This window comes from Alexandromys fortis, unplaced genomic scaffold, assembly GCF_014885135.2.
Source record: "Alexandromys fortis isolate MF-2015 unplaced genomic scaffold, M_Fortis_MF-2015_v1.1 scaffold_218, whole genome shotgun sequence".
Taxonomy (NCBI): Eukaryota; Metazoa; Chordata; class Mammalia; order Rodentia; family Cricetidae; genus Alexandromys; species Alexandromys fortis.
The window spans coordinates 1,170,343-1,183,436 of NW_026068112.1; the positions used below are offsets into that span (position 1 = coordinate 1,170,343).

Consider the following 13,094-nt stretch of genomic DNA (forward strand, 5'->3'; position numbering starts at 1 on the left):
GTTTTGCCCCAGCGCTGCACTGAGCAGTTATCAGCACACCCCACCCTGAGGAGTCTCCCTTCAACTTCATCATCTCCTCTCCCCGGGAATCCCAGGCAAGATAATCAAGACCAGACACCAGGGGATCAGAACTAGCGAAGGGCCATTGACATAAACTCCCAGCCTTGGAAGTCTCAGTAACTTTCCCCCAGTCCACCTGTCCCTCTCCAGCGAGAGCTGAGAACAGCGCTTCCCACAGAACAGCGATCTAAACCTGGGAAGAGGGAAATGGTCACGTTCGGGCTCCCCCTGCTGGCCTGTGCGAAATGACAGGCAGGCAACCTCTAGATTCCCTGCCTCCTCCCGGGTTCACATTCCTCAACTGGGTCAAATATTTAACCCCACTGCTCCGGGGTAAGAAAACAACATATCTCAGGAAAGAAATTTTATTCCAGCCTCCTAGGAAGGCATTAAAATAATAATAAAGATAGAAACCCAAATCAAACCCTGAAGCAAACGGAGACAGGCCTGTGGGTGGCCAGGAGCAGCCGGACAGGGACGGGCACCGACACAGATTCAGGTACCACACCTATTAGCGTGGGTCTGTATATTCACGTGAATATTCCAGGAAAGGGAGCTGAGAACCAGAGACCATCCAGCCATCCCCATAGGGCCCTGTCTGGGAAGAAGAGAAGATAGCGACATCGAGGACAAGGATGGTACCAAGTCTGACCTTGGAGGCGCCTGCTCTGACCCCCAGCAGTGCACATCAATCACCCCGTGTGCCTCAGGGGTTGAGGTGTGTGTGTGGGGGAGGGGGGATCCTGCAAGCAAACCAGTTAGCCTCTGAAAGAAGGGGCGCGTCCACGCTGTATGGGGCAGAGTTAGAGCAGCACACAGTCTGACTCGGGCTTCGACCTCTGCCGCCGCTCTCCAGCTGGGCGTCCAGGTGTGGCTCCTCTCCCCTGTGTGGAGGTCAAAGACATCGAAGGGTCAAGATCAAAAAGGGGTGCCTCAGAAGGGTTTGTGAGGGAACGCTTGCAGAGACCTGTACAAAAACCATATGCATTCTGCTCAAGCAAAGCCAGTGCCCCTGCCTACCGAGAGAGGGGCAGGCTCACCTGAGGCGAAGGCGCCCTTGTTTGCACAGGCTGGACAGCTTGCTGCTGTTGATACTCCTCTTGTTGAAGCTGTTGGGCCAGTTCCAGGTCACTAAGGCCCAGCATGCCTTGTGGCTGCTGCTGCTGCTGCAGGGACAGGGCAATCAGATAGTCCTAGAGAGAAAACAAGTCACAAGACGGACTAAGACCAAAGGTAGAGAGAGATTCAGGCTAAATTTCAAATTTCCTCCAAATTCCCCAGCTCTTCCCTCTCTAGTGGAACACAGTCATGTCTACTATCTGTGGTGGCAGGAAATACACCCAAGCAAGGCAAGGACCTAAGGGTAACATGAAGAGGCCGCGTGGGGCAGCCTTCAGCCAATAGAAGGCATGAGGTTCGCTTATAGAACACCGCTCCGAGGGCCCCACACACCTGGTCCACCTGCAGCTGCTTCTCTGGGGAGCCGCCCCCACCTTCTGCTCCATGGCTCTTGCCTAGGGAATGGCTGAGGTGGAAGTCAGAGTCACAAAAGCAACTGTCACCATCCACGTTATGCAGGCTCTCCCACACCACCTGCTCCTCCTGGAGAAACCCCTGGTCAGTGACCAGAAGGTACAAGTGGCTCTGCGAAAGAGAGAGACAGCCAGGGCTGGAGTGCACGTCGGCTCAGATGCCCGGCGACCAGCGAGTCCACATTCCCTGGATTTGGTCCCCAGCACACACCCCTTACACAAGCTGAAAAGGACAGCATACAGACGGGGCAGGAGACACAGAGAGTTCACAGATAGCCAAGGTGCCACCAAGAGAATCAGTGTGCCGACTGGAGCTTAGCTTAGCACTGTGAATCCCATAGTTCTTAACTATGTGTGGCTGTGGGAGCAGGAAAGGATGCTTGAATACAGGTGAGTGCTGTGATTATCCTGGTTAAGGAATCACTGGGGCTCGGGTACCACACCGACTCCAGCTTCCTACTCTCTTTCCTCTGCTCTCTGTTTACTGATGTCTATAGAGATAAACCCTTTTGAGAACCAGAAAAACTGGGCATGGTGTCGCATGACAACCAGCCCTGGGAGCTGGAGACAAGAAGATCAGAAGTTCAAGGCAAGGCCAGGGGTGACAGCGCACACCTTTAATCCCAGCTCTCTGATGCAGGCAGACCTCAGAGTTCCGGCCCAGCCAGGGCTGGATGGGGAGTAGGGGACCGGGTAGGACCAGTCTCTTCTACTCAATTGCTAGAGAGCTCCGGCTTCTAACTCGGAAAGACTGTTGTGTGTTCTAAAGTCCCATGTCCCTTTCCTGCCCTTGATGACAGGCTTATTCCTCATAACCGCTCTGGTCAGTGTCTTTTTCAGGCAGAAGCATCAAGAATGAACGCACTGTGTCATTCTCTTTTTCTGCATATATTCCAATATATAGAAAGGCTTTTTTGTCACCCTGAGTCCCAGAGTGAAGATGGTGTGAGACAGGATAGAGCCAGTTTGCACTGGACATGCATCAGGAATTAGAAACAAACACTTGTGGCAAACCACAAGGATTTTAGGGGCTATCTGTTACCATGGCTTAGCCCACTTTATCCTGCCTGACACACTGACCCCAGAGAAAAGGGCTCAGGGAAATGACATTGTTCCTGCTCCCCTCCTCCAAAGCCCCATCACCTTGTGCTTAGTCATCGTGCTAAAGTGGTTGTTTCGAAAAAAGACACTGAGTTCATCTTCCTTGGCGGTTGCTGTGAGCTCACACAGGCCGTGGTAGGTCAGCTGCGCTGCGGTGGTCTCCAGGAACTGCTCTGAGATCAAACCTGCCAGAAGGCAGAAAATGCGTGAGCCTTGGATTACATCCAAACCCACGACAGGAAAAAAAGCAAAACAAATCAAAAGGGCTGGGAGTCTGACTCAATTTTAGATCTTTGGGCAAGATCCTGAGTTCACTCCTGGGTGGGGCAGCACACGCCTTTAGCCTCAGCACCCAGGAGGCAGAGGCAGGCTGGTCTCTGTGAGTCCAAGGGCAACAGGCTCCAGGCAGCAGTTCCAGGTTAGCCAAAGGCTACACAGAGAGACCCTGTGTCAAAACTAAAACCCCTAAGCCTCAGCAAAGCCCCAAAGCAAATAAAACAAGGTTTGTCCAAAAAGTCCCAGGAGCCTCCGAAGCCCCTTTGCAAAGCCACCCTAGTATGGTTCAGATTTAGACTCTATGCTTAGCATGTGCAACGCCCCAGGTCTGATTCCCAGCAAGGCGTACACATACATGTTGAAACTTGGTAATTCATGCCTGTGGTCCTGGTACTTGGGGGCTGGAGGCAGGATCAGAGGTTCGAAATCGCCCTCAGCTACAAAGCCAGCCTAAGCTATAAGAGATCCTAGAGAAGCCCTGTCCTCAGAGTTGAGATGAAAACCCCTCCTTAAAGCCTGACCGCATTTGCTCAGTCAGGACAGTTAGGGGTTGCGAGGGCGCATCTGTGATCTGAGCGCTCAGAAGGCTCAGAGGCAGGAAGAGCAGGAGTTGCTCAGCGGCCTTCATGCGCGATCACAAGGAAAGAGGGCACCGCCGTCACCTTCGGTCACGAGGTTGGGGTCGCTGGAGTGTTTGCAGGTGATGATCTTCTCCACCAGCTGATTGTAACTCAGTTTCCCAACAGCGCTCACGGCCTCAGGACTCTGGGGAGTCGGATCGGGTGGAACAGAAACAAAGGGGTTTTATTTTTAAAGGAAGGAAGTGAACCAAGCCCCTAGGACTGTGACTGTGATCAAAGACTCCTGAACTCTTGATGTCCGAGGAGCTGGTCTTATTTGTGTGTGGTTTCCTGGTATTGGTATGTGACTCCACCCAACAGTATTAAAATTCAAGGAATTCTGCACCACTTCAGGCTCCAAATCCTATCACTCCTCAGTCCTCACCTGTGGATCCACAAGCCAGCCATGGTACAGAGGGATGCCCAGCAAGTCAAAGATGCTGCATTCGGGCGTGTACTCAAAGTCAGAGACGCCTGTGAATCGCACATTGACATCCAGACCTGTGGCCAGTTTAGGGAGCACAGTCATTGCGTCGTCCACGTTCTGGGGGGAAAAGACAAGGAAGGCTAGTCCAGCACCCTCCACCTCTCACGCCCATCACCCAGAAACAAACCAGAGGTCCTGTTGTTCGCCTCTGGCTTTCTTACAACCGTTTATTTTAATCCCCTCCTTTCACCCCCGAGACAAGGTCTCACTATATAGCTCTGACTGTCCTGGAACTCACTGTGTAGACCAGACTGGCCTCAAACTCAGAGATCTGCCTACCTTTGCCTCCCACGCTGGAATTAAAGGCGTATAATACTGTGCTGGGCTGTCTCATTCTCTCTTTATTTAATATAAAAATGAACTTTTTTTTTCATGATTAGAGATGCCAATTTCCCCCCAGAGAAGATACCAAGGCTAGGGAATCACCCGCAAAGGCTTTTCAGTAGGTCCAGGGTCCCCCGCAAACCTGCAGCCCCTATGTCCACTGTCCCTCTTGCCTCACCTGCTGAAAGTTAAGTTGAAGGCCCTCAGACTTCTCCTGGGGCTTGATGGACAGGAGGCAGTTTCCTGTAAGACAGGAAACTTATCAGCCTACCCTACCCTGCCGGTCGTCTCAAAAGCCGGAGAATGGGGTAATGCCTCAGGACCATGGATTTTCAAACTCTAATCCAGAATTTTAATTTTTCAGAGGAATAAATGGGCTTATAGAGGTGAAAGACCTACCTGACTGAAAGCCAAGGACAGCGGCCAGGGCTGCACGTCAGTGGTACAGTCCTCCCCAGCGCTGTCAAGGCTGCTGTTTGATCCCCAGCACGAGGAGTGGGGTGGGAGGGGAGAAACTACAGGCAGAACTGGTGTTAGAACTCAAAAGTTCCGATACCTTGATCTTTTACTCTCCAGCTTTACAGAAAAGACACGGACTCTCCTTGTCCCCTGTGCCACACCAGAGCTCCAATGAGCCCCTGCCCCATGAGCCACTCACCGAGATGCGTCATGAGCTCATCTGATGTGATCACTTCCTTCTGAGGGGGCAGCTTCACCTGGAGGGAGAAGGGGGGTCCTGTGTGAGCATTTACTATCAGCAGTGGAGGAGGAACACATGGAAAGAGAGGGGTCAACCTAGGCACAGCGGCTCATGACTGCAATTCCAATATCCAGGAAGCTGAGGCAGGAGGAGCGAGGCCAGCCCGGCTTACAATCCCCCAAGAGCAGCTCAGGGTGATGGTGCATGCCTCTAACCCTAGCACTGGAGAGCCCGAGGCAGGTGGATCTCTGAGTTTGAAGCCTGCTTGGTCTACACAGTTAATTTCAAGTCTACACAGTGAGACCCTGCCTCAAAAAGCAAAACAACAAAAGGCAAACAACAACAACAAAAAAAGGAGTAAAAAAAGAGAGATACAGGAGAGAGATTTAGGGGTAGGATCCATGGTGGGGGACTCGAAACCAGGCAAGGAAAGAAACGGGAGATGCTGCCAGGCACACCCAGCCTGAGGTAAACTGCAGTCATGAGGACAAGAGCTGGCAGGGACTGATTGGAAATTTAGGACTGCCTTGAGAAAAATCAGGATGGGGAAGAGGGCCAGAGAAGCGGACTCCCAGTATTTTCTTAGCCCACCCTCCACATGAGGTCTCCTCTCCTGTTAGGAACTTCAGTGAAGCTCTTCTGTGTGACTGAGACTCACACATGCTTGCGAGATAAAGGCCGGGCAGAAGGCAGGCTCTGACACTCCGGTGAGCCACCCCAAGGCAGCCCTGACTTCTCAGCGAAGCTGCCCGAAGCTGAGAGCCCCAACAGTGCAAAGCTAATGCCCACTTGAATAAAGCAAAAAAACAGGAACTTCAGAAGTGGCCCCCAGGATCACACTCCTCCCGAGACACAGTATCTCAGGGTTCTGTTGATACCCATTAACAAGGGGACTTAGAGACGGGCCCCCCTGTGACTGTGGACTCAGAGACCCTCAAGTTTGCAGCACCAAGGCCCATCTGTCAGTGTTAGCTGCTGGCCTGGGCTTGCCGGCCAGTGCGCTCAAAGACTTTCTGGGACCTCCAACAAAGCCACCCTCCTGGCTGGCCACAGACTTGCAAGTCTGAAAAAAAGCTTCCAAAATGTCGTAATTGGAGAGAAGTCCCCCGGGGAACCCTGCAGCGTTATCTGCCCAGCCAACCATTCCCCACTAGGTAAGACGTTTGTGTATATGAGACTGTAGTAACCTTTATATATACAGCATGGTATCGTAAGGAAAGGAACGTTTGTGTGAATGAACCAAGCACATTTGAAAGGCAAATCTATGGCCATCTTCCCCCCCTCTGTTTTTTTTTAATATTTATTTATTTATTATGTATACAATATTCTGACTGTGTGTATGCCTGCAGGCCAGAAGAGGGCACCAGACCCCACCACAGATGGTTGTGAGCCACCATGTGGTTGCCAGGACTTGAACTCAGGACCTTTGGAAGAGCAGGCAATGCTCTTAACCACTGAGTCATCTCTCCAGCCCCCTTCCCTCTGTTTTTTCAAGACAGGGTGTCTCTAATAGAACAGCCCTGGCTGTCCTGGAGCTCACTCTGTACACTAAGCTGACCTCAAACTCACAGAGACTCTCCTGCCTCTGCCACCACCACCCAGCATCTGAGGCTATCGTAATTGCCCAGTGTCCCGCAGTTCACAGGCTGTGTTCTCCGCACTTACCTTCCACTGAAGAAAGAGGATATTCATGATGGCCAGGAGAGGACAAGGGCCATTGGTGCTCTGGGTGATGATGGGGGTCCGCTCTCCCTTCCAGGGGATCCACTTGACACAGTAGAAATCGAGATCAGGCTGCTGGGTCCTGGGGGACTGGGGAAGTTCCTGTGGCCTAGAAGGTGTCTCTATTGTCTTCACCTCAGATGATGTCCCACACGGACTTGAGCTAGCTTCAGGAGGAGGGCACTCGAGATTTTCCCCATCCTGGGCTGGTGGCAAAACTTGGTCTTTCGGTTCCTGTTCTCCACCTGCTCCATCGGCCTCTGCGCCACCCTTGTCCTGAGGGCTGTCCGGAACATGCTCCTCTGGTCCAGATGGAGCCTCGTGGTTTTCGGATTCAACAGTCTCTGCACTATTGGCTTTACTGGGGGCTGGGGGCTCTACCTGAGGTTGTTCCATAGTGGGGTTGGAGTCGGCAGAGAGGGATAAAGGGGGTTCTTGACCTCAGGGACCTTGTTTAAATGACTCTGATAGGCACAAGAGAGACCTGGCCAATAAGGTCATTGAGTAACAGAGCAAAGGGAACAAGAGAAGTCTGGAGGTGAACTGTGTGGAAAGCCAGTCTGGCTCCCAAGTCAGCTTTTCTCAGTGGGCGTAAACAGAAGGCCTTGGCTTGTGCAACCTTTAACCTGCTGTGACCAGATGCGACTGCCAAGACTGGGCCTCCAAGCTCAGAAGGGAAGGAAGATACCAGGTGGAACTTGCTTTCCTGAAACAGAAAATGACAGAGAATGAAGAAAAGAGAGAGGGTCTGAGGAGATGCCTCAGGGACTGGCTGCCCTTCAAGGGGACCTGGTTCAATTTCCAGCACCCCCAGGACACCTCACAGCCATCTGCAACTCCACTTCCGGGGGACCCACTACCCTCTCTGGCACAGGCACACAGGCAAAACACCTACACAAAACAGAATTAAACATTTTTTTTTTCCAGAAAAAGAGAGAAAGGAAAGGTAAGTGCAAAGCCAAAAGACCGAAGAAGAGGGCTGGATAAAAAATGTTAAAACTATCCTAAAGTGGGCTATGTTTCCCAAGCACATGCAAGACCCTGGGTTTGACCCCTGGGTTTGTTGTTTCTCAAACAAAAAACAAACAAACAACAATCCTTGCGGCTACTAACATGGTGATGTTTAGCCTGCTTGTTAAAGACATCTCATCAGTTCCAGACACCAACCCTCGCCCCTTCCTAACATTCTGAGCACAGGCTGCTCCTATCCTTACTGATACATTCTCCCGGTTCACTCCAGGGACCAGAGAGCAACCATCATGTGGTTGGGGTGAGGGGTAAAAAGGTACGCCAATAAGGCAAGGAAATCCGACTCCTCAAATGACTCTATTTATTTATTCATTTGTTTGTTTGTTTGTTTTGGAGACAAGGTCTTACTAAGTAGCCTTGGCTGTCCTAGAACTCTGTGAGTAGACCAGGCTGGGTCCAAACTCAGAGCCACCTGCCTGTCTCCTGAGTGCGGGATTAGGTGTGTACCACCAGGCCAGGCTATGGCCTAGAATTTTCAGTGAGGCTTGTATGTCAGCCACCCAGGTGCTGATGTTAGAGGCCTGTGCCATCATGCCCAGCTCTCAGAAGACTTGGTGGAACCTTACACAATCCCAAACCAACCACAGCAAAAAGCCTTGGGAGGGGCTTCCTGTAGGGAAGGGAAATGTAGGTCATGGGGCTTGTCGGCATTGGTTAAGCAATTCCGTAACCTGGGCATCCCTGCAAAGACTGAGAATATTCTACAGCAGTGGTTCTCGATCTTCCGAATGCTGCGACCCCACGTTGTGGTGACCCCACAACAATTATGAAATATTTTCGATGCTACTTCATAACTATAATTCTGCTGTTATGAAGTGTAATGTGGTATCTGTGGTCTTCTGTGGTCTTAGGTGACCCCTCCCCAAGGGGCTGTAACCCACAGGTTGAGAACCACTGTTCTAAAGAGCCACTTCATGTCGTCCTCTGTTGTGTTGCCTGTCACACCACTGAAACAATGGACCCAAGGAATTGAAATTTCCCCCAGAATCTCAAGCTAGGAGGAGAAAAACACCGAGCCTTGAAGCAGCCAAACAGGAACCTGTATCCAGGAAAAAGATTTCACAGAGTTCTAACAACTTGTCCAATAACCTTCCAAGGTGAGGCTAGGACCCAAACAGCGATGGGTCAGTAATGGGCAGGACCGCACCTTGACCTATCTAGCTGGTGAGCTGTGCACCGGTGAGCTGTGCACTGGTGGGTGAGCTGTGCACTGGTGGGTGAGCTGTGCACTGGTGAGCTGGCTTTCTACTTATTTAGGACTCTGAAGATGGACTTAGCAATGTCACCAAATCACTCTGTTGCAAGATCTAATGTGGCCACATTGAATAAATCTCTTGTTGCTATATTTTTTCTTGCTTTTCCCTATGATTATTTTAATTTTATTACATTTATTTAGTATGTGTATGTGTATGTGTGTGTCAATGTGTATATACCTGGAAACCGGAAGAACACTTTCAGAAATTCGTTCTCTCCCTCCACCATGTGGGACCTGGGGTCAAACTCAGGTCATCCAGCAGCAAGAGCCTTAACCACTGAGCCATCTCACTGGCCCCTACTTTTCACTATTAATTCAGCTCCTTGAATTGGCTTATTGGGGACAAGAGGCCAAACCTGGCTTATTAGGGCTGCCCAAGGCACAGGCTCTGATCATACCACCAATAACAACCAAGGATGGGGGCACAGAAAGTGCTCCCCACAAGTCCCTCCGATAGATTGCTCTCCCCGTCTGGAGTTGACATCACAACTCCTCAGTTTCTGTTTGTTTCCAGCAGAGCCGGCACCAGAGATAGTCTCTTGCTCACTGTTTACATGGAATAGGAAACCTCTGTTAATGATTTACATTTAAAATACTCCAGGGGTGGAGAGGTGGATCAGTGGTTAAAGGCATATACCACTCTTCTAGAGGACCAAGGTTCAATTCTCAGCACCCACAGAGGGGTTTACAAGGATCTGGAACCTAAGTAGCAGGGAATCTGATATCCTCTTCTGGCTTCTGTGGCCATCAAGAACATGTGCTGGAGAGATGGCTCAGAGGTTAAGAGCATTGCCTGCTCTTCCAAAGGTCCTGAGTTCAATTCCCAGCAACCACATGGTGGCTCACAACCATCTGTAATGAGGTCTGGTGCCCTCTTCTGGCCTGCAGGCATACATGCAGACAGAATACTGAGAATATTGTATACATAAAAAAAAATGTGGTGGACTTCCATAAAGGAAAATTGTTGTGGGATATTTATAACTCTGTGAAAATGTACTGTTGTGATTGGTGTAATAAAGAGCTGAATGGCCAATAGCTCGACAGGAGAGTATAGGCGGGACTTCCAGGCAGAGAGAGGATTCTGGGAAGAAGAAAGGCAGAGTCGCCAGCCAGATGCAGAAGCAGCAGAATGGGCAGTATGGACATGAGGTGACGAGCCTCATGGGAGAATGCAGATTTAAAAATATGGGTTAATTTAAGTTATAAGAACTAGGTAGACTATGCCTCCGCTAAGGCCGAGCTTTTGTAATTAATAAGTCTCCATGTCATGATTCCCAGCGAGAAAGTACTCCTACAGAAAGCACGCATAGATATAAAAAATGCTCTGGGCTGGAGAAATGGAGAGAGGGTAAGAGCCCTGGCTGCTCTTCCAGAGGTCCTGAGTTCAGTTCCCAGCAACCACATGGTGGCTCACAACCATCTGTACTGAGATCTGGTGCCCTCTTCTGGTGTGTGTGCAGGCACGCAGGCTAAATAAATAAATAAATATTTAAAAAATTAAAAAAATGCTCACAGGGCTGGAGAGATGGCTCAGAGGTTGGGAGCATTGGCTGCTCTTCCAGAGGTCCTGGGTTCAATTCCCAGCAACCACATGGTGGCTCACAACCATCTGTACTGAGATCTGGTGCCCTCCTCTGGAGTACGGGCATACATCGAGGCAGAATGTTGTATACATAATAAATAAATAAATCTTTAAAAAATGCTCACATACAATATATATTATATATGCTCATATTGTATATATATGTTTATAATATATATGACCCCCCCCACTACTTGTGTGTAGTAACAAAAGCCTTTAATTTTAGTTACTAAAGGGGGCTGAGGTAGGAGGATCTTTGTGAGATCCTATCTTAAAATAAAGAGCTGGGGGTATAGCTCAGCGATGGAGCCTTGCCTGGCACACAACACCCCGGCTCCAGGCTCACATCCACCGGCAAGCATTCTCTTCATGGCTCCCATCAAGATGGTTTTCTAGGTGAACACTAGACCTGTTCAACTTGCTGTCTATCAGCATTAGACATCAAGTAACAGACAGATAGGACTACAGATAGTGACGATCACAATTCCTTCCTCCCCAGAGTCTCCCTTCATGTCCTTATGCCCCTACCTACTCAGTAGTGAGAACGAAAAATGTGGCGAGTGGTCACGTGCTTAACGCATGCACAGTGCTGGGTTCCATCACCAGCATCGAAAGAAAGGAAGACAAAAGCAGGGATTAATTAATTTAAATCAAATTAATTAAATTAAATCTTGCCTTTTTTTTCTTTTAAATGATTTTAAAAGAAATTGCACACACCTTTAATCCCAGGATTTGGGGGGAGGGGCAGAGACAAGCAGAGCACTGGTTTGTCCAGGCTAGCCTCAAGCTTTTGGTAATCTTGCCTCAGTTTCCCAGGTGAAGGGATTTTAAGTGGTTTATGACATGCCTGCCTGGAACTCTTGCTCTCTGTTCAGCTTCTTCATCGCCTGTTCTCTTCTTCTAAACCTTCAGGACTTGGGGGCTGGGAGAAGGCCTGGCGGACAGGAGTGGCATTATCTTGTGGTGTCTCAGGTTTGCCAATCCCTGCTGAATAGCAGGGGATCAGGGCAGGAGGATCTCTAGTTAAAGGTCTGCCTGAGCTACAGAGAAACGTCAAAGTTACTGAAAATAACTCAAGAGATCATTCTCCTTATTGAAATATAATTTGTGATAGCTGCAGGCGATTTATATTTTGTTAATTTAGAACCACGCTAGCAAAATTAATCTGCAGGCTTTACACTTTTTTCGCCCTCTCTCGCCATATCTCTTCCCCTCCCATGGCACTTAGGGTGAACCCTGAAACAGAGGCCACGCCTGGGAAATTTAAAAAGCCAAAGGAAAAGCGTGGCTCATTTTCTGCCCAAGGTTAGAAATGATCAATAGTTAAGTGGAGGGTGGGAAAGCTAGCCGACCAAAGAGAGGAGCTACGAGAAACCACTGGAGAGTGGGGTCTCAGGGACAGCCGGCAGGGGCAGGGCAGGAACCGCACTTTGCAAAGCCCAGAGGCAGGAAAGTCCGAGGGGAGGGTACTCAGACAAACTGGGGTTTCAGCCTTTTCTTTCTTCTGCCCAAATCCTACACCTTCTAAGTAGACCTACCTATGGGGGCAGGTGAGGGAGTTAAAACACCCGATCCCTTCTTAGTCAGCAGCAGATACTATTACACAGTGGAAGAAGCATATTAAATAGGTATGTCTTTAGCTTCAAGAAGACATTACCCTCTCTCAGGACCCTTCTCTCTCCTTTTCTAGTCTTACCCAATCTCTTCCTCAGCTGAAGGCAAACCTTCACGGCCACAGTGCCTTGAGATTCCTCTAGAATAAGTCAAACATTGCAATTCTTGCTCCCAAAGAGGGGGGAGGTTTGTTTATAATGGGGAAACGAAGGGACCCCCATCGCTTTCACTGCTCCCCGTGCCTAGCAAGAAGAATCCCATAAGCGACCCAGGTGTAGAGACCACAGACGGGACATCAGGTGTCAACTCCCCCCCAGTCGGAGAGGGAAAGGAGAGCTGCGAGAAGGGGCGAAGAAGACAGTTTGAAAACAAAGTTTTTACCTTAAAGGGGTGGATGCGTTTCCGGGAGTGGGAGAGGACTCAATTCTGGCGGCCCGACGCGGGAGGAGGGGACATCGTCGAGGGGCGCCGCCAGCGCCAGCTGCCTCCCAGCTGTCAGTCCCGGAGCTCCCACGGCTCGACACGGCTTTACTCGCGCGACGTCCAGCCTGGGTCGTGGCCACTTCCGGACTCACGGCCAGCCCCGGGCACGCCGGAGGAGGGTGGGGGGCGAGGGCAGGCGGGGGACGGGCTGGGGGCAGCCCGGCGCTCCCGGGGCCTCCGGCGTCTTCAGGATTCCCGAGCGATTGAGTCTCCGGCGTGCGCTCCAGGCCCTGGCCGCAAACTGGTTTGCAAAGGAAGTTTGTGGTTTTTCTTCTTCTTCTTTCCCTCGGTCGGGACAAAGACAAATTA

The 13,094-nt window shown here is 50.4% G+C and overlaps 1 protein-coding gene across 1 annotated transcript; it reads right to left on the minus strand.

Annotated features, from left to right (window-relative positions):
• Positions 1-411: 411 nt before the first annotated feature.
• Positions 412-12,829, minus strand: Mindy1 (MINDY lysine 48 deubiquitinase 1). The gene is made up of 10 exons (XM_050124571.1): positions 12,684-12,829; positions 6,766-7,528; positions 5,059-5,116; positions 4,579-4,643; positions 3,975-4,133; positions 3,632-3,734; positions 2,736-2,878; positions 1,513-1,704; positions 1,101-1,253; positions 412-944 (listed from the first exon to the last, which is right to left on the minus strand). The coding sequence occupies exons 2-10, from the start codon at positions 7,216-7,218 to the stop codon at positions 864-866; spliced, it is 1,407 nt and encodes a 468-aa protein (XP_049980528.1). The 5' UTR covers positions 7,219-7,528; positions 12,684-12,829; the 3' UTR covers positions 412-863.
• Positions 12,830-13,094: the final 265 nt, after the last annotated feature.

Excerpts from the sequence above, each read along its gene's own strand:
- Mindy1 (XM_050124571.1), bottom strand. The coding sequence starts at position 7,218 with ATGGAACAACCTCAGGTAGAGCCCCCAGCCCCCAGTAAAGCCAATAGT. Across the intron at positions 4,644-5,058 it reads TGAGCTCATGACGCATCTCG|GAAACTGCCTCCTGTCCATC; the intron begins GTGAGTGGCTCA and ends CCTGTCTTACAG. Across the intron at positions 4,134-4,578 it reads TTCAACTTAACTTTCAGCAG|AACGTGGACGACGCAATGAC; the intron begins GTGAGGCAAGAG and ends TTTTCCCCCCAG.